This window comes from Falco naumanni, chromosome 4 (genome assembly GCF_017639655.2).
Source record: "Falco naumanni isolate bFalNau1 chromosome 4, bFalNau1.pat, whole genome shotgun sequence".
Taxonomy (NCBI): domain Eukaryota; kingdom Metazoa; phylum Chordata; class Aves; order Falconiformes; family Falconidae; genus Falco; species Falco naumanni.
The window spans coordinates 97,500,283-97,523,029 of NC_054057.1; the positions used below are offsets into that span (position 1 = coordinate 97,500,283).

Below are 22,747 nucleotides of genomic sequence, written 5' to 3' on the forward strand. Positions count from 1 at the left end.
CAAGAAACAAGGCTGGATTAAAAGCATCACACCGCATGAGGTGAAGCAGTGACCCAGCAAAGGGTGACTTTGCTGACACATGTTTCCTCAAAAAACAGGCAGCGTGTATCAGGCTGCTGTCTGTGCTGCCCTCTTCATGAGCTTCCTCTCACCAGCCGGCTCGCTTTGGAGACTGACTGAGCTATGAACACACCAGGAAGGACACAGACATTCTGCTGTGGGTGCAGGAAAGCAGAGGTGAGGGATGCGGGTGAGAAGTCCGTGAAGCACAACCCTTTCCTGCCTGCACCAGCAGCACACAAGGGAGGCAGCCAGACCATTGAGTTCTCACCAGATCCCGTTCTGGCAGTGGAGGACAGCAAGTGACACTAAGCTGGCCTTGCAAATTTTGTCGCAGATGTCATCACATGTATTAGAAACCTTTCAGATGGACCTCCCTGCTTCCATATGCAACCAGCTGGCTGCTGCGGGAAGGCAGGAGGCACTGGGTCCTGGTTACCGTGTTCTGTGTCCCCAGGGACATGCTCCCGGCCTGGGAGCGAACAGGCATTGCTGCTGATTTGGTTACATTTGAAAATAATACTGAGCAGGTGGCTCAAACTAGTGCAAATCTGACCAATATGCAGGAATATTATTCTGCAAGACTTTTTTTACTTAAGCAGTAAACTCGTGGGAACAAGGCAGAAGAGCAGCATGTCACACGGAGAGGTGCCATGTCCCAGGGTGCTGCTGTGTACGTTCAGTGTAATGCACACTGGAGAGAACCCACCGACGGAAGAGCACAGCTCTCCTTTAATACACATTTTTACTTTTATTTTCTGATTTTTTTCAAGTTTATTCCATTCAAACCAGCAAGAAAACATGTTTCAACAAATGTATCTGGAGAGGGAGAAGAGGTTTCCTCTGGCAGTTTTGAAGCCCATGAGAACAGGCCATAGATTGTGTTTAGATGTCAACCCTGTCGAAAGCGCATCACTCTCCAGCTGCTCCCATGTGAGCCCAGTGACAGGCCAAGCCGCTTAGCGGGGCTGATTCATGGCCCAGCAATACGACTCAGTTGTGCTTGTTCATTATTTATAGAAATCACAGGCATCGATGTTCTGGCTAGATGAAGTTACAAGAGCAATGTTGGAAGAAGGGTTATTGTTTCCAATCAGGGGCTAAGCGGACTTGCTGGAGACAACAGTATGTAAGCAAAAGAATTCCATGCATTCTCCTGGGTGTTAACATGTACATTCACTTTTGGGAAACTCATGGCTGCTAAAATTTCCTTTGGAGGAACTTACACACCAGAGATGAATAGAAATGACTAAGTCAATGTCTCTCAAGCACAGCAGAGAAAATGGTATATTAGGCCACGTAAGTAGGATATTGTGGAGAAAAGCAGCTGGAGTCAAAGACCGTACTGCCTGGTTTCATGCGATACGCGAGTGCGGTCAGGACAAGGGTCCCTGCAGGGTTTTGCTCAAGCCTTATTCATATCCCAAATGGTTTTTTTTAATCACATACTGTAACATAGCAATGCCATGGCATTTGAATGGTTTTGTCTTTTTGGCTTTATAGTTATTTAACTTTATAGTTGCTGGGTCTGCATTTTGGTGGCACTCAGAGGCTACAGCCAAGGATCGGGATGTAAACCACTTTGCGTCCATAGGATGAAGGCAGTTGTTTTTGCAGTGACCTTATGGCAGGAAAGGGTAAGAGATTGGTACAGCAGCAAGGTGAGGAGCCTAGGTGGTCTTACTTGTTTTGTCCGTAAGTTGGGAAGACGAGTAACATCAGCCTGAAGTTTTGCAAGAAGATCAGCAGCATGTTGCTTGAAACAGCTGACAGCAGCTTGGTCTGAGCAGCCTGGCACCTGCATTGGCAATGGCATCACTTTCCCTCCGGGTGCCAGCAAGGACAGTGCCTGTGAGAGCTCCAAATACTCCTGAAATCAGACAGGTAAGCCCGTGCTTCATGTGCTCCACGTTAGATGTCCCCATGGAGGTAGTGGGGGACAAGGATGGCCTTTGTCACTTCTTGTCCACTCACACCCTCTGGATACATGTCATTTTATGTTTCATTCAGAAAAAAATTTCAGCGCTTTAGGCTGTTTGGTAACTGTGATGGCACCTCTAGTTGAATCAGTAAATGTAAAGTCTGTAGCAAAGATCTACTTATTGTGCTTCTACGAGATAACATAAGGGCCAGCATTTGTCAAGTTAGCAACTGGGACATATCTCATCCTCTGGCTTTCGCAGCCAGCAGAGTTTAGCTGTTCATCCTAAGTTTGATGCCTAATTAGAAACCCTGGAAATGCAAGTAGATCCTCATGATATCCCTGGAGCAGCAGAGTGCCATAAACAGGGTGACAGTTCTAGCAAAGTCCCTATGCACGGCTGCATTTCTTGGTCAGCTCCAGGCTTTGGGATAGACTGGGCAATAAGAAATGCTGGGCTGAGGGCTTCAGGTGGGTTTCACATAGTTGATCTGATCCTAACTGAAAAAGTACTGTCAGGATTTTTCTGCTTGTGTACTACTCTTCAGTGCCATGTGTGAATAGATAGATCTCCTTTTGGCCAGAATGACATTATTTGTCCTTGTTTGCAGATATATGACTGCTTTCCAGCAGCATGATGTCTGTGATGTGGGGACAAGATAGCACTTTATGAGAAGATTTGTCCAGAACGGGTCCCAAGGCACTTTCCCGACAAATAAACTCTTGCAGTTATAACCTGCTTAATTATTAAACATGGAAATAAAACCATTACATTGTTAGTCCCACAGAAGATCCTAATACCTAGCTACTGTCCAGAGCTAATTTTCTGAACAATAATTTAATACACAGCACTGATAAACTGCGTACTTAGATTGAATACAAATGATGTTTCGGTGACATGAATTATGGCCTTATGCTGAGCATCACTATGGCAACTAATGACATCACCGCAGGCTTCAACCTGCACAAAACCCAACTTCTGAGGGTCTCTATTTGTTGGCGCAGATCTTTTCAGGGCTTTTGGGGGTATGAATATGTAAGCACCACAGCGTTGTCAAGGTTTTGTTATGTATGTTTACTGTCATTTGAAACGTTTATTCCCTTTGTGGTTAACGTTGTTCTCATGAAGGAAACCTAATGAAAATTACTGTTTGTATTTGGTTAGTAACATTTGTTGATAACATATGGTCTGGGAATGCTTCAGCAAATAAGAGCTTTTTAATAGTAAACAGAGATACGAGTTCTATAAAGCAGATGCTGTCAAAATACACAGCGTAAGGTTGGATATTTTTCTTACTTTTGCCTCTTACTCAAAGCAAGATTATCTTCCAGCTTTCCCTGCTGGTGGCAACGCAGTTGTTTTAGGAGAAAAAACATAACCTGTGACCTGAAGCTGCAATTAGAAAATAAAGTTGTTTCTTGGTAAAATGTTTATTAGGTAGCTGATGGCTCACACATGAAAAATATATAATACTGAGGCTCTGACTGGACCTGTAGTGCTGTAGATGATTTATGACAGAACTCTGCTCCCTGGCACTGGTGGCAGTTTGATGCGTTGTTGTAGATGAAACACGTGGAACAGTGACACTGGGAGAGAAAACTTCAGAGCAAAGCTGACAAAGAAGCTGAGTTCATTAATCAGCTCTGTGCTGAACGCCCTCATCTGCTAAGCTCAGTTGGACAAGATTTGCTCAGTGGAAAGCAAAGCATAAACCTATACTTCTTATGCACAGGAAGGAGTAAATTATTTTTCCTGATAACTTTACAAATGTAAAACCTGCTGTTTGGTATTTATGTTTGAAGAAATTTAGTCGCCGGACCACGTGTCATCTTGAGCCTTTTCCCAGTCATTTCAAGGGAACCACCTTTCTTCAGCAGAGAGTCTAGTTTAAGGGCAGTGTAAAGTAAGAAAGTGTCACTAATAGCGTGAGGGTCGATAGAAAGAAGTGGTTAGTAAGATATGCTGTAATGTCTCGTGTGACTTGCAGTATTCTAGGTTGCCATATGTGTTCCATCACATCACTCGGAGGTGTTGCTTACGGTATACTCTTGGTTTCTTCTAAGCACCTTCTAAGCATAAAAAGCACTTCGTGATTATTCTTCAGGCTTGCTTGCACACTTTACATGAGTTTTGAAGTGTGACAAATTTTCAGGGTCTTCGGGAACAATATAGAAATCTAGCTCACAATGAATTATAAAAAAAGACAAAGAGAGTAAAAAAATAAAGAACAGTTTTTATCTGCTAGTTTTACCTTGGCCTCTGCATGATCAGATGGATGCTCAGGAGCATCCTCATTGGAGTGGTGCACTGTTCCCCAGTCCTCCCTGAGCTGAGCTGTTCTCTGCTAATGAGGGCAAGTGCAGTTTTAGTGGTGCTTTGTTTAGCTCTGTCTGGAAGTTTCTGTCTGGCTTTATTTTGGTAAGTTTCTAACTTTCTAAGCTGTAGAAAGAAAGCTTGAAACACAGCTGCGACATCTCAAACATAAAACCATCATGACTTTTTACCCCTTAGCGGGCTGCAGGGCTCCTGCAGTTCTCATGCTCGTGTGGCAAAGGTCAGCTGTGGGGTGGGCTCCCCATGTAACACTTAAAATGGCAAGTTTGGCCGTAGGTGTCGGCAGACTGTCTCTGGGACCCTGTGCCTGCAGGTCCTACATGGAATGGGTTCAATGAGTTCATGTTCGCTGCACAGCTGGGCAGCTGGTGGTTGCAGGAGTTTGGAGATGTCCTCTGGAAGCATGCACATCTAGAGGGGCTTTTCACGTGCTGTGGGTCATTCAGCCTCCATGGCACTCCTTTCCAAGCCACGGGACCAGCCAGGGGATGACTCATAGAGTACCAATAGTAGACAGTGGTCTTGGCTCATGGTGTAGTTGGAGAGGCTGCCACTTGCTGACCATTGCTGTTGCATCCCAAAGGAGCTGGTGTCCTGCTCTAGGATTACTGCAGACATAATGGCTTGAACGCAGACCTGGGCTGGGACTCAGAAGAGGACCCAGGTTAAACTGGTTTCTTTTTCAGAGAAAGCAGATCTCATTATCAACCTGGAAAGGAGAGGTTAATTAGCCAAGAGAAGAGCAGAGGCATGAGTGATTACAGATGTCCTGGGTGCAGATGTCCTCAATCGTCAACTTCTGTTGTGATTATACAGGCTGTCGCTGCAGGAGACATATTGTTCTTTCTAAATAAAAAAGTTCTCTTAAATTTGGTTTCATACTGCTCCCAAATAACCCTTCTTTCTTTTTTTCCCCGAAGAACCATCATGAGTCTTCCAAACATCTGTCCCACATTTCCTAAAGAAGATAATTAATGCCCTTGTCACTCAGACAGCCCAGCCACTTCAGCTTGTGCCAGACGGACGTTCTCAGTTAACCATCGCATGCCCAAGCAGTAGTGCTGCTGACCTGCTGCTCGGGCTGAACATCTCTCTGTCCTTATTTTCACAGCTGGGGCACCCAAGGAGACTTCACAACAACACACGCTCTTCCTGCAGTGAAGGTGAAGCTGTTCACGGAGAGCACAGGAGTGCTGGCTCTGGAGGACAAAGAGCTCGGGAGGGTAAGGAGATTTTGAGTTTAATAATGTTTCCTTTTGGCCCTGCTTTTCTAGAGAAATCTCTCCTGTATGGAAATATCTTTGGAGCACAACATGCTCTGCTTTTTTGCCAAGCTTCGGGAGGCGGGGGGTGGTGGAAAGCAAGCTCTCCACTGCTGGAAAGGAGTGCATCTTGCATGCTGTCTTTGTTGTGAGTTTTTAATGGCAGAATTTCAGCTGGCTGTGCCTGCACTGAGCAAAGGCAGAGGATCTTGTGTGCGATATTGGCAGTCCGGAAAGCCTTAGAAGTTGCTTACGGAAATGGACATTCCTGAAGCAGAAAAGGGGATTATGCTGAAGCAAAAAGAGGGGATTTAAGTTTGGCAAGAGAGCGTTAAGCTGCTCTCATATCTGCTGAGCAGCTGGTGTATAGTTTGAGCGTTTGAAAGCACTGACTGCGGTACTTGCTGCAAAGGGCTTGAAATCCTGGCTTCCCCTGGGCATTGTGGCTGAACTGGTGGCTTCAGGGGGGATGGACTGGGGAGTGAAACACGGGGATTCATTGCCCCTATCAATGGTATTAATAACAACGAGCTCAGATTCCCGGGCTACTGGCCACAGAGCTGACTCTCCCACCCCATCACTGCCACTCACCTGTGGTCCCTAAACTAGCACCCAGGGACTGACTGGTGGCCCTCCACTGCTGCAGCCCACAGCTCCAGAATGTCTGTGGGTGGCACTTCTCTGTGGCTTTGGGATGCTTCAGTTAGTCTCCATGGATTTTTTGCAGCTGTATAATTTGTGTTGGCCCTGGGCATAAGTGGGGCTCCCTGCCGTGCCTTCCTCAGCAGTCAGCATGGTGAAGACCCCGTGACAATCAGTTCAGGGCGAGAGAGGCTGCACCTTAGACACAGAGCTGGCACCTCCCGTGGCACAGCTCAGCACAGCCTGAGTGGTCTCCAGGAGCCCCTGGGCTCTGTCTGCCCGGCTCTGCAGCACACCTTGCTCTTTTTTTACTAACTGACATGGGTTTGTGTTCATCCTATTCACACAAGTGCTGAACATTCTTTCAGTTCCTAGTGAGCTGTTGATTTAATTTATATCTTTATGGTGGAGAGCGCTGCAGGTGATTTTGTCTCATGTAATTTAGGTTTGGTTTAACTATTTGTGTTTTCACGTTCATGTAACATCCTTTGTTCTTGCACATGAGAGAAAAGCAAAGCCACCCTTTCTTTTCTGCTCTCAATCTTCTCTTCAGGGAGTCACAGCCCCTTCAGACTTTCCTCATCCACACCTGGACCTGTCCTTTCTCCCTGTCCTCCTCCCTTTTTGACCAAGGGAATGACCCCACCAGGCTGCAGTACTCTGGCTGAAGACCTACAGTTGCTTTGCTGCACAGCATCATAATATTTTCAGGATTATTTTCAAAACCTTCTTCTTGAAACAGCCCAGCACTCCTGCCTTTATCCACAGCAGCATGCTGAGCAGAGCTTTTCACCCAGCTGGCCGCGATGCCATTCAGGGCTTTTTCCCCTGAGCTGTTAGGCTCGGTGCAGACCCGCTTGCTTTGTAAGTCTTGTTTCCACTGGCAGCCCCGAGTGGTGCTAACTTTGCTGGTCTCGGGAAGCAATTTAGCTGTGCCTGTTGTTCTGAGAGAGGTGGCGGGCCCCAAAGCAAGCCCTCTTGCCCTGAAATGCTGATGAGCCAGCCCCACCAATACGCTTTAATTCCCGGTCCAGCGGGAAGCCATCCCTCGGCTCTCAGCTTCTGTGGGCCAGCTGTGGCCAGCACGGGCAGCCAGGCGGTGATTTCCCCTGGCCCGTGGCCACCAGCGCTTTCAGCTGGCCAAACTTCAAAGGGGTGCTCGGTGTGCCCGGAGCGGCCGAGAGATGACGCGTGTCTGCTCGGGCTGCATCAGGATTTCTTCTTTAAGGAAGTAACGAAACGGGGAGCGTGTTAAGCCCCTGGTGTAGCTGTTGGAATGGGCAGGAACCTGTCTGCACGGAGAGAGGAGGGAAGCGGGTTTTAGACACAAACCACCCGTGCCCAGCCACCCTTTGAGAAGCAGCTTTGTGCTCTGCCAGCCATGTACAATGCCCACTTTCTATTGCAAGTGTTCGGCTGGCAACCAGCCGGCACTCCTCATTTGGCCACTTTTATCGAAGGGAGAGCTGGAAAATGCTCCCAAGCCCTGGACTGCTGGATGGGCAGCTGAAGGCATGGGAATACATCCTGACCCTATTGAAGCCAGTGGCAAGGCTCCCACGGATTTCAGCCATGCCAGGACTTCATCTGCTGAGAGCACAGAGGGGAAGAGCCATGAATTACAACAACACTGAGCAAAGTTTATGCACCTTTTGATGAAAAAGAGTTAGAAATCAAAGTAGAGAGCATTCCAAACACCCTGAGCGGCTGCTGCCTTGCTAAGAGATGGGGTTTAGTGTGAGTCTGTGTGCTTTGCAGTGGGGGACCTTGGATACTGCTCAGGGTTTGAGTCCATCCGTGTTTCTAACAACAGCCTGTGTAGAGGACTCGCTTCTCATCTTCAGGATTTGCTTAAATGTGTTTTTTTCCAAGAGTAATGTAGTAGAGGCTGGTGTTGCTCAGTTATCTATGTAACTAATAGCAGCTTCAGATTCCTGCCAGAGAAAGCATTAGTCTAATTCAATAAAAGAAGTGATAAATAATGTTGATGAATAAGAGTGAAGTCGAGAATCTACTGATGTTAACCTCAGGCTTTGGAGGAGGCAATAAAATAATTTTTAAAATCATTCATCAGAGGGTAATAGCATCAAGGACATTTTGGTGGAAAATAGCCCCTACGTGGTTGACTCAGCAGTAAAGTTAAGATCATACAAAAATAAAATAAAGTTCAGAGCATAATACAACTTTATAGCCAGGGCTAGAGTTTAGCAGGAGCACGGACTAAGTGTGAGCAAGGAATGAGTGACGGCAGCACATCAAACAACTAGGGTGAATGCTGCTGTTTGAAAAATAATCCGCTTGCATAAACGTTAACGGATTTAAAGGAGATTCATCTTGCTACAGGACAGTGAATACTTGAATGAATTTGTGCGAGACAAAGTCACTGCTGAGAGTGAAAGCATCAGAAGAGGAACAGGAGTGGGAGGGAGAGGGTTAAGCCACCTCAAAGGACACATATGGAAACACCAGCAGAAGATGGTGGATGCAATGTAGTTCTGGGAGAATACTCTGTGGCATGCTGAGTGAGCTGCTCTGCTTTGTAAGGGTATTGGGGGAGTGGAAAAAGCACAACCATGATCAGGAGGGGCTACTCGCCTCTTGGAGCCTTTCAGTTTCTTTGGTGAGCCCAGCACTTCTGTTGGTGTTCATCTGCACAGCTCCGCCGCGGTTGTTGGTGCTGCACTGATCTACCCCAGCTGGAGACCATCCCATTGTCTCCTCGCTGTGTGGAATAGAAGCAGAGAGTCCTGCAGCCACTGATGTCATGACATGGGATGCAGATTTTATCCTCTTTCATAGCGCAGTCAGACACGCCCGCCTACCTAAAACGTTGCCTACCGCATCCAGTCTTAACAGTAAGCAAAAAATCAAGCCAGCTTCCCCACGACCCGATAGTAACAACAGATGAACCATTTTAGGCAGGGCTTTCTGAGCCCTCGAAAGGGCATAGCTCACATGGGAAATGTCAGGAAGGCTGGAGGCTGACCAAGTTGTATGAGTCTGAAAGTAGGTGATTGCAGTGTGCAGCCGCAGCAAAAATCTTGTTGCTGGTTTGCTAATCACATTAGTCCACCATCACTTCTGGGCTGGTGTACCTGGACAGCGGCAAGTTAGTTTACCATGATCTTTCCTTAAACAATGGGAACTGATAACGCGGTTCTGGTCTGCACCACCCCATGGACAGTGGCACAGCAGATAGAGGAGCCAAAGAACATATGAACTAATCCTAAAAATAATAAGCTGTGCTTTAAAAAAAGCAATAAAAGGCCATCCTCACTGATGTGAGTAGAAGTTTCCGGACTGACTTTTAGGGCAAAAGTAGCTCATCCGATGTGCTTTTGTTCCCTGTTAAAACCCATTTTGTGAATAGTTTTTCCCTTAAACATTGTTGATTTCAACACTTGCAGGTTGTTCTCCACCCTACTCCCAATAGCCCAAAGCAATCAGAGTGGCACAAAATGACTGTTTCCAAAAACTGCCCGGATCAAGACCTGAAGATCAAGCTTGCCGTGCGAATGGATAAGCCTCAAAACATGAAACACTCCGGGTAAATGCTTGTCTCTATCTGAACTCAATTTGTTTTGAATGTGCACTACAAAACTTCTCTTAAGATTCTGGAAGATAAACTCTCTCAAGTTCAGAGGAGGTCAAAAGAAAGATAAATATAAAAATGGCATTAGTTCAGTCATTCATATTGCACTTTCCATATTCTTAGCAGAGTCTTTTTAATGCATGTCAGCCAAACGGTTTAAATTTTGAACAGTATTCCTCCGGAAATTGCTAGGTTGTTATTTTTTCCCCCTTAAGGAAATAATAGGTGAACTGCCTCTCTTACTGAGAATGGTATAATTTCCTAAGTTATTCTGTGTTTCCCTGTATTGACTTCTCAGAACCAAAAGTACAGTGCACCTTCTGCCTGAAATAAACTCCAGTGCAATCATCATTATTTATACAGAGATACACAGCACAATTAAATAGCAGTTGCCTGGAGCAAGCAGTTGCCTGGAGTAGGACTAATGATCTGGAAGGTTAAAAGATAAACCTCTCCCCTCCAGAAGTTGGAGGATCTGGGGCCAAGGGGTTCCCTGACCACCACCCCTGGCTTCCACCTTTGTGCCATGCAATTACAGATCAGGTCATCCTTGGGAAGGTCTAGCTAACACCATTGCCGAGGTGTTCCTGGTTGCTCTTCAGAGCTGAGGATGTGATTAAAAAACAGAAGCTGACCTGGAAAGTCACTGTTTTGATTAACTCTTTCTCCAGTATGTTTTTGGTGCTATGAAAGTGACTTTGTTTCATTTTTATTTTCATAATGTTTTGTTAGATTCAGTCCATTATTAGATGGTTTGGATCACTCACTTTTTTTAAATTCCTTCTCTTCTTCCTCAAGATCAGAGCCAAATAGCCACGTGTGAAGTTTAATTTTTCCACCACAATCACAGACACCAAAAACAAGAAAGGACAGTTCACTTGTATTTGTTTCCTTGACCGAAGCTGATAGCAACAGGGCTGAGCAGTCCTGGCTTTTCTCAGGCTTTCTTAAACTCACATTTGATTTACAAGATGCTGCTTAAAACTATATGGTTTATAGTACTTGCTATCAGAACTAAGATTATCTTTCTGTTGATGTTAGTGGCAACAGCAAAAAGGACAGTTATTACCCTGAACTAGCCAAGGACCCAGTGCCCACATTAACATGACTTGGAGTTTTGTGGCTTAAACATCTACCAAGAATAGCTGCATCTCCAAAAAGGAATTGTTTTTCTATTTATTGAGCCAGAACTAAAGTAATTATAATCATACATAAAACATATTAATGCTGAATAATGTCCTTGTGCTTATTATTAGCCTGGTTCTGCCACTATTTTTGCCAGTGTTCGTATTACAGTGTCACAGTGGCCACTTCATCACAGAGATTAAATGCTGATTTTGACGTTAATTTTAAAAGCTAATCCTTCCTTTGTAGAAAACGGTGAATTCACTCCTCCTTAGAAATTATTCTGTTGGCTTGAGTATCTGTAGCCAAGCAATTTCTAGGAATTAATCTTAAACTGTTCAGTGAAGTTTCCTGGTTTAGTCAGTCCAGTAGATACTGGGATCCTGGGTATTGGTTTTGATGGAATAAGTGTCCCTCTGTTTGACAGCTCCCCTCAGCCAAACGGTTTTGTGAAGGCTTAAAGCAACATTTTGGGTTTTGCTCCTTTAATTCTTCCGTTGCAAATGTATTCTTCCCCCATCCAACCATGTCATAACTATTCACTGCATTAAAGCACTTCTAAATTGTGAGCAAGTTGTGAAAGACGAAGAGGAAGAGAGAATTAATACTGTGTAATGTTTAGACCCTGGGAGCTTTTTATGTCACTTGCTTTACAGGTTATTTGTTCAGGCTAGAAATAAACACATTCATGAATGCTGTAGAGCTTAAGAGTCTTGTCATTACTCCTGCTTGTGCATTAACTTCAGTTTCTAGGTGTAAAGAAAACACTGAAAAGCAGGAGAACAACATATAGTAACTTGTGTACTGAATTCACCTATTCTTTCCTCCTAGGTATTTATGGGCCATTGGTAAAAATGTTTGGAAGAGATGGAAGAAACGATTCTTTGTCCTGGTCCAGGTAACAGATTTAACTAAAAGTGATCTTAAATCACAACATGAAAAATATAAGTCTGTCTTCTGGCCATTTGCAGTGCTGTGTAATTGATGCTGAACTGTGGTTCTGCGTAGGGTGTCTATTAAATCATGGGGGTTTTCCTACACATGTACATCTTCTCAAGGCTATCCCAGTTGCAGACCTCTGGCTGTGAGTTTCCTGATGCACATGAATGCTTGGTGAAATGGAGAACCAATTTTAGTGAGAAATCAATGAGACAAGGAGGAAGCTTGGTCTGTTTTGGCTGGAGGTACTTGGGTGCATCACAGGCTACGTCAGCATCAGTGTATCGTTCTGGACATTTATCTTGCCTTCACGTTCATTACTGCCTCTCATTCTCTACAGCACTCATTGAACATTTTGCAAACTTTCTTCCTTTTCCCCTTTTTTTCTTTTTTCCACTTTCTGCCCTTCCAGTTTCAGTAGACCTGTATATTTGACCATGATTAAGAATTTCAAGGAAACGGGCAGATATCCTCTGTGACCTAAAAGGATCTGGTCAGTACTCCGTGTGTTAGATCTTCCCTCACCTTTCCAAGTGCAGCTGAAACCACTGCCTTGGCCACAGAAGTGAGGGGCCCCAGTGTGAGCAGCTCCATCTTCACACCAGCCCGATAAAGCCACAGAGTCCTCTTGGGTCCATCTCTCTCTCCCCCCTCTCTGCATTCCCCAGGCTATGTTGTCTCCAAGTATGAGAAATAAAAGCTTTGTGCAGGGTCCTGTGATGAAAGCAACACAGAGGTGCTCTGATGGAATAACGTGGAGTCAGACTGAGATCTTGTGCCAGCACAGATCCAAACTGGTCAAGTCAGAAGGTGAAGCTAATAAAGCAGATGGCAGGTTTGCTGCAGAAGAGCCAGGATTTCACCCATGTGTAAGAGCAGAGATGGTGTAAACCAGGTGCACCAGGCTCCACATTTGGGATGGACCATGCTGGTGTGTTGACTTTCCTGTGCCAGTAAGAGGAGTCCACACAGTCCATCTCCCACGTTACAAAGCTGGCTTCTCTGGTCTTAAATCACCTGGTGTAAACTGGTTAGTTTGTTTTTAGTTAATTATTACTCCAAGTTTAACTGTCCTAGTAGGAAACTTAATCCCATTCTCTGTTTGTCCATCACTACCAGTCTCCATAGTGCTAAACTATGTGGCAGATGAGAAAATCCATCCTGGGGAAGTGAAAGGGTTATATGATGTGTGTGAGCCGTGTAAGTAGGAGCCTATTTGGAGAGACCAGTTGAGTACCTAGTCCAATAACCAAGTGTAAACAGCAGTGACAGTTTTAAGTGCTCGATTTGTACTCCAAATGGGGTCCAAATGGCCACAGAAGTGTGGGAGTTAATATAGAGTAGCCCCAGGAGATGCCTCTATCTGCCCAAGCAGTGTATTTAGATTTAGGTAAAAGTGATGGGTTTAGGATCTGTGTAATCCATTCCTACAGGCGTCTGGTTTCCAAATGCACCCTCCGTGCGGGGGCTTGCCAGGCCCCTGGTGAGACAGGGCACTTGGCACCTGACAGGGGTGTCTCCTGGGTGAGAAGCAGCCAAGAACATAGAAAAGGAAAAGCCTTTTGGGAACAGTGTGCAGCGATCCTCTTCTGGGGCAGGGACTGAAGGATTGCTTTTCTCTGTATGTTTCCTGTATTATGTCCTGAAGTGAAGTTAAAAGTTCTGTGGTGGTCTGTGAGCACCTATAGGGCAACTAGTATTGCTTTTCCCTGGGAGATGATTCATTCCTACTAGACCAAGTTCTCAATCCCTTTTTCCCTGTGAACAAGGATTCTCCAAATCAGAGAATCCTCTTCCCTAACATAGCTTCTCCCATAAATGTATCTATTGATAGCCTTCTGTGCAAGAGTTTACAGGTTTGACATGGATTCCCATGTGTGTCTCAAGGAGCCTTTCTTCTGGCCATTCTGTGTGGTTGCAGTTCCTTCTCTAGTTGCTATATATTCTTCAGCTTGTTGTGGAATTGAAGCTCTCAGAGTTATTCCATGTTTTCTCATGTTACTAGGTCTGTATTCGTCAGTTGGCATATAAGAGCGGAATTTGGCCAGAAAAGCAATTCATTTGAATAAGATGAGCAGACTTTTGCCCCCAGAGAGTCTCTGTAGCCCACCTCAGAAATTCCAGCTGCCACCGCAGCTTCTCCGTTATGTTACCGTTTGCTCAACATTTGGTGCAATGTAAAGTGTTCTGCTGTACATCAAATATAAACAAGAAACACTCTCTATGCAGTCCCTCAGATGTAGTTGGAGCATATTGAACATGTCAGCAGGCAATAAAGATGGAATAAAAATACTTTGCTGTCCGTATGTTTGTCATTTGCTTTTCATGCAATGCGAAGGATGGGTGCTGATATGAGCAGGGATTGGCAGCAAAGGTGTTGATGTCCAGGATGCTCTGAACTCTGCTAAACCACAGACAGAAAATAAGCCCCACAGGAAGGTGAGCTGGCTCTGTTAGGTAAAGAACAGACAACGAGCAACCCCTGTGTCAGGAGGCTCCTGCAGAGAGACGGAGTCCGAAGCATGACAATTCCTTTTGGGTTATAGTGGTCTGGTCAGTCTGTGGCACTGCCAAGAGGCCAAGGCTATATATTTGGGTGAATAACTAAACATTTCCTTTCTGATCTCTTGTTTGTCCCTTATCTGTAGCATCTTCTATTGCAGCTCTGCTTCCCTTCCTGCCCCTCGCAGAGTAACCTCCTCCTCCTCTCGGTCCTGTGCCCTCTCCTGCCCCTCTCTCCCCATTTCAGATGGATGCACCAAAAGCGGTGCTATTGGGTGGTACCGCTCTGCCTTCTGGTACCAGCTGTTAAGAAATTCATGGTAATAAATACTCAAACTCTTCATAGCCACCTAAACAAGGCACAAAGGTGCCAAACTGCATGGGCGGCACCAGGGAGGAAGGTGTTGATGGCAGTTTGTCTCTTTTGTGTCAGCGATGCCTCGCTGGTATGAACGGAGGCTTTGCGTGCGTATGCAGAAAAAGGAGCTCTGGGGGGAGCATTTCCACTGCTACTTGGCTTGTGTAAGGCCTGTAGAGGAGGGGAAAGGAGCAATAACTGCCTTGTAATTTGGGTGGAATAATCCCTCGCACCTTCTGTGTCTGTAGCTGCGAGGGTTGTAGAGGAGTGGAGGTGATTTGTTTGGGTGTAGTGGGTGAAAGCGGTTCCTTTGTGCCATTTCTGGAACTGGGCTGCACCTCTCCAGCACAGGCAGTGCTGGGTGGACTTGGTTCAGTCCCCTGGGGAAGGTTTGCAGCATGGCGCGGCTGGCAGAGCCGGTGCATATGCTCCTCCAGCATGCACCCGTGCGTTAGGAAGGGATAGTTTTCTCTTCCGAATGAATCGCAGTCCTCTCTGCACGCTGCCCACCCTTCTCGTAGACACCCTTTGAGATGAGCAGCAGAAGAGCAGAATACTGATTAGATGTAAATTACATGGCAGAGACTCGTTACTTGCCTAATTTTAAATCCTGAGATATGCAGTGTGAAAGTGATGGCAGAATATGGCCCTGAGCTTGGATGGAAATGGTCCGCAGCATCACAAGTGAGGAAAATGCTTCGTAAAGGCAACAGTAATGCCAGTGGCAGTGGTAAGCGAAAGCAATGGAGCGGTTTAGGGCAAAGTTCTCTGTGACTGGTTAGAAAAGAAAATGTACATCCATCGAAGATGTTAGAAGTGTTTCCTGAGTTGCTATATCAGCTGCCTGAGCACAGCACACGCATTTCAGCCAGTTTGCCAATTAGACCCTTGATCATGCAAGAGCTGGGATTTTTCATAGCTGACAGAGCTTGTATTAATTCTTTGCAAGGTCTAATGTGCTGTACTGGCAACCACACTATTGTTGGTTCTGGTGGGTTTGCTGGCTTTGTGATAGGAAATTTCTTATAATGATTCTTAAGGGCAAATGAATTAATTACATTGAGATTTCAGACTGAATCTCCTCTTCTCTTGTCATAACCCCATTTCTGTGCTCTGGCAGCATATGGGAAGTAACACTCCATGGTACCTGGATGACATGTCTGCTGAGTAGCTTGAAGCAGTTTTCGGCTGATTGTGTCTGATGGTGTTTGCAGAATGTTGTTGGAACCAGATCAACCCTCTGCAGATTAAAACCAGTTGCAGTGTCTACGCCTGGATCTATTGTTCTAGTGACAGACTCCCTGAACTCATTATAATTTAGACTAACAGTGACAGTTCCTGCTTTTAGCAAAACTCAGCTGACTCGGGAGAAAATGAAACGAAGTAAGTGTTCAGTAAGTCTGCTAACCAACAGAATTTGAAAATAATTCAGCAAAATTGCAGTGTACTACACCAGTGGTCCTAGACTATGGTCCACAAGTCAAGGTAAATGACCCGTAGCTGGTCCCTGTAATCATATTAAATCATGTTTTCAGTTAGAACCTCGCTGAGAACTGGGCATAGGTAGTGATTCTTGAGAAAACTCGAGTGTTGATGATAAATACGAAACATTTGGAAACTGCTGCTCAAACAGACGCCCCAGCTTAGTACACCTGGCTACAGTGGGTCCTGCGTGTCTCATCTGTACTCACACGGGATGGCTTCCCATCACAGCCCTGCCCATGGAGAACACAGGCACACCTCCTGCTTGAAGGAGGAGGTTAGGACAACTGCTGTGTGCAGTTCTTTGGGGCTGAATGGACATGCTGATATATGAAAATTGTTGTTTTCACATTTTTTTACTTTAAGCTAGATCATTTCCTCTGCTCATTTGTGTCAGGAAAGGGCTCGGGAGGCAACATACAGCTGCAACCAGAGGACAAGAGTCTCCCATCAAAGTGAAAAGCTGTATTACAGCTGGCAGTATCTTAGCACAGTTTCTCTCCCTTGGGACAAAATGCATGCTGTTAATCTAGGAAAGGTCCATTTAAGAATTTAACCCAAGTGGGGCGGTGTTATGTCAACAGTGAGGAAGGGGGAGGTGAATGACTGGGCTTGGAGTGTGAGGCATGACAATTAACAGGTTTGAGCAGGATCCTGGGGAAAGCAGTGCTCGCTAGAGCAGGAGTCTCTGGTGGAAAAACAAGGACGAAGTCAGGACTGGTTAATACATATCTACTGTATTTATTAATCAGTTGGATTATATAGCTGGTGACAGAATATGGTCAAGTGCCAACAAAGTCAGATCTAATTTAGCAGCCTGGGAAAAGTGAACTTTGGCATTTGTCTCCCGCTGTCTGCTTCCCCTTTCCTGAATTTCTTTGTCTTTTTCTCCTTTTCCCCCCACTTTCTTTTCCTTCTGTTCTTTTGTCTGTAATTATTTCTCAAAGTGTTTTCCCTTTTTTGTAATGAACCAGCCAGGGCAGCCTTGGATTATTTCCTTTCTTTTAGTTTCACTCAGTTCAGCTTCCTTAGATGCTCCTTTCCTGGCCCTTGTCGAGTCCCTGGATGAAATCCCAGCTGCTTTGAGAGTTTGTCCCTCACTGGGCAGAGATTTCTCCTCTGTCTTCCTTCAGTTTCCTCTTTGTATCTGTGTTTTTTCCAATTACTCAAACCATTCATCTCTCCCATCCCATCTGCTCGCTCACTCTCGTGCTCAGCTATGGTTCAGTGTGAATTCAGCAGGCTGTAAGATTAATTTCTGCTATTAACTGTTTCACTCGTCTAGCCACTTCTAAGCTTCTACAGAAAGCAGACTCTGTAAAGCACAGTATTTTAGAGGACTGATGAAAGGCAAGCTGCAGTCTCCACTTGACCCTACAGTGCTGTTCAGCAGGGAAGCACTGGCATACCGAGCATTCCAGAAGGTTTTGCTTTACCACTGCTTGTAAATGGAAGCAGCCACGTTGCACTGGTAGCCAGGGCATCAGCTTCTTTCTGACCACAAGCAGTAAATGCTTTAGGCAGCAGGACAGGGCAGACAGGCTGGTATGCCAGTCCTGGAAGTCAGTAAGTGGAGCTGTTTGGGTGCAGGCACCCTGCATGGCACAGCTGGCACCCTTTCCAGAGGCCATCGAGAGCTGTCTCCTCCCTCCAGCCTGGCCCTCGCCTGACTCCTGCCAGCAGGCGCCTGGGCAATCCTGAGCTTTGCGCTTGAGCCATGTGAGTAGAGGAGAAGTAAGACGTGAACGCAGATGAGCCCTGGATGTCGTAGACTCACCTGCAGGTTTCTCTTAGAGGTCTCTTCTAATAGTGATGTAGAGCAGCTTCTTCCAAGGAAATGATGTGGATGCTGACAGGAGCGACCAATTTGCTTTTCCTCTGTCCCAGGATGGCCCCACCAGAGCTTACTGTCTGCATCTGGTTTATAACTTTTAACGTGAGCAGTATAAGCTTTGAAATGCCTACGTGTGTTTCCATACGTTACTGTTCTGTCGGTATGGTTGGCTTATTGATAGGGATGAAGAATATTTTCTGGATCCAAAGATGACAGGAATTATTTGTATGTGAAGGAGAGCCTGAAATTCAGACCTCATGCTCAGGGTCAGAGGAGAAGAAACTGAAATACTGAATGAATTTTACCTGTCGCTATAGAGTGTGCAGGAGAAGAAAAAAACGTTAGCTGTATTAATGTTTTCGATCAATGTGAGAGTAGGTTAGCACTTGACTCATTTCAGGAGCTAAATTTATCACGCAGTCCCTGAAGTTCAGGCTGTCTAACACAGAGCCCTCAAATCCTCACCGCTCAACTGAGACCTCCAGCATCTTACCATAAATCAAGCACATTCAAGAGCTTCTCCAGGAGATGGCAGCAATATACTGCGAGTACCGCTGAATGAGCGCTGCAGGAGTCTGAATGTTGTGCTGTGGGGCACTGGGTTATTTTTAGATTTCTTCGTGTTAATCTTTTTAATTTTTGTGTTGCCGGTACGATGGTATGCATTCAAAGTTCATAGCATAGAATCTGCACTGGTGTGCTCCTGCTATTGGTCTGTTACTTGTCAATCTTTCGTCAGCGCTGGTAGTTTTAAGGAGGATGCAAGATGCTTAAAGCATCACTTTTAGTCTTACTCCCACAAATGTGTTAATGATAGGGTTTATTCTTAGGTGGCTTTTGGAGCTGTTCCTGGAGGGAGGCACGGTGCAGGCAGGGCTGCTGAGAGCAGGCTGGCAGCTAGCAGAAGCCCGTAGAGGGCAGCAAGAAACCGAGCACCGACTGGGAGACACTCTGCCAGTAGAGGGGTCCCCTGACTTAAATAAATGACATTTTATTAGCGATAGATGCCACCAAAAGAGGTGCTGCGTGTGTATTTGTAGCCAAGCAATTTGGCAATTTGAAGGCAAAATCCCCCCAGCCCAGCAGCTCTCCCGTCTTTCAGGATCTCTGCCGACTTCCAAAAAATGACGAGCATGATCCATTGCCATCCACCAGAGTTTTAAAGTTTCCTCCAGAGGTCAAGAAAATGTCCAGATGAATAAAATTACGTCAGGCGTCCAGGATGTGACACAACCTTAACAAAGTCATTTGAAATCATTTGACAGTAAATTTCCCCGTGAGTTCCTAGCCTGGGGGATGGAGAATCCTCTCCTCTCCTCTCCTCCCTGGATGCGCTGCTCGCTGACCATCCAGATTGCAGCACGGCGGGTACCGCCGGGTCTTGATGCAGCCTGATGGCCTCCTAAAGGCGATTTGGGAGCCTGGCAGAGCCCCCGCAGCTGAGTCGGCTTCCGTCAAGAGCTTGACATTGAATGTATCGTGTCATGCAGATGGTACCTCAGAGGAGTGAGAGCTGCCATTTACAGCACTGATGACAACAACTGCCGAGATCAGTGGGATCTTAAGATTGCTTTAATATGACTGGCACCTAGCAATTTAGCTCACATTGTTTGTGACAGGGTGTCACTCTTGCACTTGTCTGGGGATGAATGATAGAGGGTTTTAAAGCGTGGAGCTTCCACTTTGGGAGGAAATTAAACCGCTGTACGTACTGAAGCGGAGAATTAGATGCCTGCTGCAGCAGGGTGTGTTAAAAGAGAGCTTTGCAAAAGCCTGGTAAAAAGTTTAGTCTGTCTCGTATGGGTGATGACCGTCAAAATTACCCCACCACCCCCAGTCCCCGTAAACACGCTGTCCGCAGACAGTGTTTGTAAGCGCTTTGCATTGCCTTGTCGTGATCACCCGGTGCCATCTTAGCTTTGTGATTTTCTTCAGGTTAGTCAATATACATTTGCTATGTGCAGCTACCGGGAGAAAAAAGCTGAACCTCAAGAGCTGCTGCAGCTCGACGGATACACTGTGGACTACACCGACCCGCAGCCAGGTAGGGGGCTGGCGGCTCGCTGCTGTGCCCGCAGGTGCTCGGGCTCGCTGCGCCTCCCAAACGGGAGTGCTCTCTCCCTCTCTCTCTCTCTCTCCCCCCCTGCTTGCAGCTGAACTGTGATCAGCATTATTCTAAATATGTTTGTGTTTATACTGATCATTAGCTATGCATGACTTTACTATAAATAGATCTAAGGAATTGAGCTAGGAGTTGCACCAGAGGAGGGAAAGGCTCATCTCTTCTGGGGAGTCTAAGTGAATTAGATGCTTAAATCCCAGTAAAACTTGATAGTGATCTGAACGCTCAAACTGAGTAACGATTCTGACCTGTGCCTTCAGATTCTGTTCCTTCAATAAAAGGTTAGCAGCTATGTCTGTCTTTATTGTAGAAGGTATTTATGGGAGCAACCCAGCATTTTTGCCTGCCCCATTTTCTCTCTGGTGGATGCGAGTGAGTGGAAGGGGCAGGCACAGGAAGCCCCCTGGTACCTGGAGGTACCTGTTGAGTGTTGAGACCCTTCTTCAAGTGGAGGAGCACGACATTTCTTTTATTTCAGTGGGGCAACACGTTGAGCATGGTGATGCTCACCATGCCCTGGATAATGTTATCCCCAGAGGAGACAAAGAAAGACGCAGGAGGTTGGTTGCCAAGACCTTTATTCCAGGTTAATTCTCATGTTAGGGAGATGGGAAGATGGGTGCTGAACCAGGGCAAAGACAAATAAGCACATCACCCAAGCACCTTTTGTGCACTGATGCACTCAGCCTAATGGGAAACCTCCCACCACATCCCCTCAAAACCCATTTTTAATGGGGCTCCAGTGGTGCCGCTTGCATGGAACCTGCACAGAGGGGGCTGTAGGTGAGAGAAGCAATTAATCTGCGTGTGTTGGGGCTTGTTTTAGTGATTGCGGTGCAGGGTGCCCTGGCGGGCTGTCTTGCAGGTGAGTTTGGTGCTGGGGAGGGGCTGAGCTCAGCCAGTAGCCGGGGGCCACGCAGCTGGCTAGGGAGCACCCGGGGCTGCGATGGGGTGGGAAGCTGGGGGAGATCCCCTGGGTGGCCTCCGAGTCTTCAAAACTCCATTGTTGCTTCCTCCCATGCCAGGTTTGGAGGGCGGCAGAGCATTCTTCAACGCTGTGAAGGAAGGAGACACGGTGATTTTTGCCAGTGATGATGAGCAGGACCGTATCCTGTGGGTCCAAGCCATGTACCGAGCCACCGGCCAGTCTCACAAACCTGTGCCGCCTACCCAAGTGCAAAAGCTAAATGCTAAAGGAGGAAATGTACCCCAGCTAGACGCCCCAATCTCTCAATTTTGTAAGTAAATAAGTTCTCCTAGAGGGCAGAAGTCTTTGATGGAAAGGTTTTCTGCACTGATGTAAATCGATAGTCACATACATGTTTCTGACTCTGAAATGAAATTTTTTTCGTTATCGTTAAGCTGCTTTTTACATCAGTGAATCCAGAAGCAGTTAACCTGTGTGTTCAGCACAACCAAACCCAAGAAGCAAAATTCCTTGGGGAACTTGTCAATGAGTATTTTAAAGTGCAATACTTGATGGAGGAGAGACTGGGATCTGACAGCCTGAGACCCAGCTTGCTTCCTGCAGACACGTGCTTTACCCCCACACAATAAACTGCACACCCATATCAGAGCGATTCATTAGCACCATTAGCTGTCTGTCAAACGCATCACGTGCTCAGAACTACAGGTGCAAATCTTGCAAGTATGAAATGCACACACAAAAAGAGGTCTCCTGTTGAATATTCAACTGTAGGAAAACATATGGTATTTTTAACAGGTTGCTTTGCAGGCCAGTTAGATGTGAATTTAAAGCAATCATCTTTTAAGTCGTAGCTATGCTTCGTGTCCTGTGCAGTTATACCCAGTTTGCCTAATTTGAAATTTAGAGCAATTTCTTTTGTCTTGCAAATGTAATTTGATTATAAACCACACAAATGCCTCCTCACTCATTTTTCTTGAAGGTCTCAATCACACGTCTGGAGCCCCTTTGTTATGTAACATGCAGCAGTTCTTGCTAGTTTCAGCAGAATTTAAGAATTAGCATTGTTGAACCTAAGTAAAATAAGGAAAAGCGGTAAATATTAGCAAATTCTACTAATTAAGTCAGATTTTAACATTTAAAATAGTCTTTGTAAAGTTCTTATGGAGTGTTTTGTTGTAGGGAACTCAGAAAACCTGCCCCTTGCTTATCAATATCATTTGCCTGTGTTTTATATTGATTTCACTTCTTCATGTCAGTATGTACAGGAAATAAAATGCAAGACATACAGATGATGTACAATCAATGTTACAGCAGAAAACCTCTGCTTGCTGCTTTTTTTGATTTATGTCCTCCAAATGCCTGCATATTTTGGACTCCCTTCTGTCTTGCATTGCTGCTGCTGTGAGAAGTAGCATGATGCAGCGTGGTAAAACCTATAGTCAGTGTTTTCATTTCAGTGACCCTCATCCTGTTCATCCAAGTCAGGTCACTGACTCTGGGGGTGCAAGGTGTAAAGGTTTGGGGTCAGGAAGGAAGGACACCTCTCAGAAAGCCAGAAGGGGAGGTAGGAATTGGCCTCTTGTGAGTGAGACACTTGCTGGCTGTGATCAGCCTCGAGACCTGGCTGAGTTGTGCTGTCCAGGGA

General features: G+C 45.8%; 1 protein-coding gene across 24 annotated transcripts in view; it reads left to right on the top strand.

Annotated features, from left to right (window-relative positions):
- The window catches only part of CADPS (calcium dependent secretion activator), a 220,803-nt gene that overhangs the window by 99,893 nt on the left and 98,163 nt on the right, over positions 1-22,747 (top strand). For all 24 annotated transcript variants that reach the window (XM_040589456.1, XM_040589459.1, XM_040589457.1 and 21 more), the window contains exons 7-11: positions 5,428-5,539; positions 9,628-9,767; positions 11,769-11,835; positions 19,988-20,096; positions 21,200-21,412. In XM_040589456.1, coding sequence (XP_040445390.1) covers positions 5,428-5,539; positions 9,628-9,767; positions 11,769-11,835; positions 19,988-20,096; positions 21,200-21,412 — 641 coding nt within the window. The remainder of the gene's footprint in view (positions 1-5,427; positions 5,540-9,627; positions 9,768-11,768; positions 11,836-19,987; positions 20,097-21,199; positions 21,413-22,747) is intronic.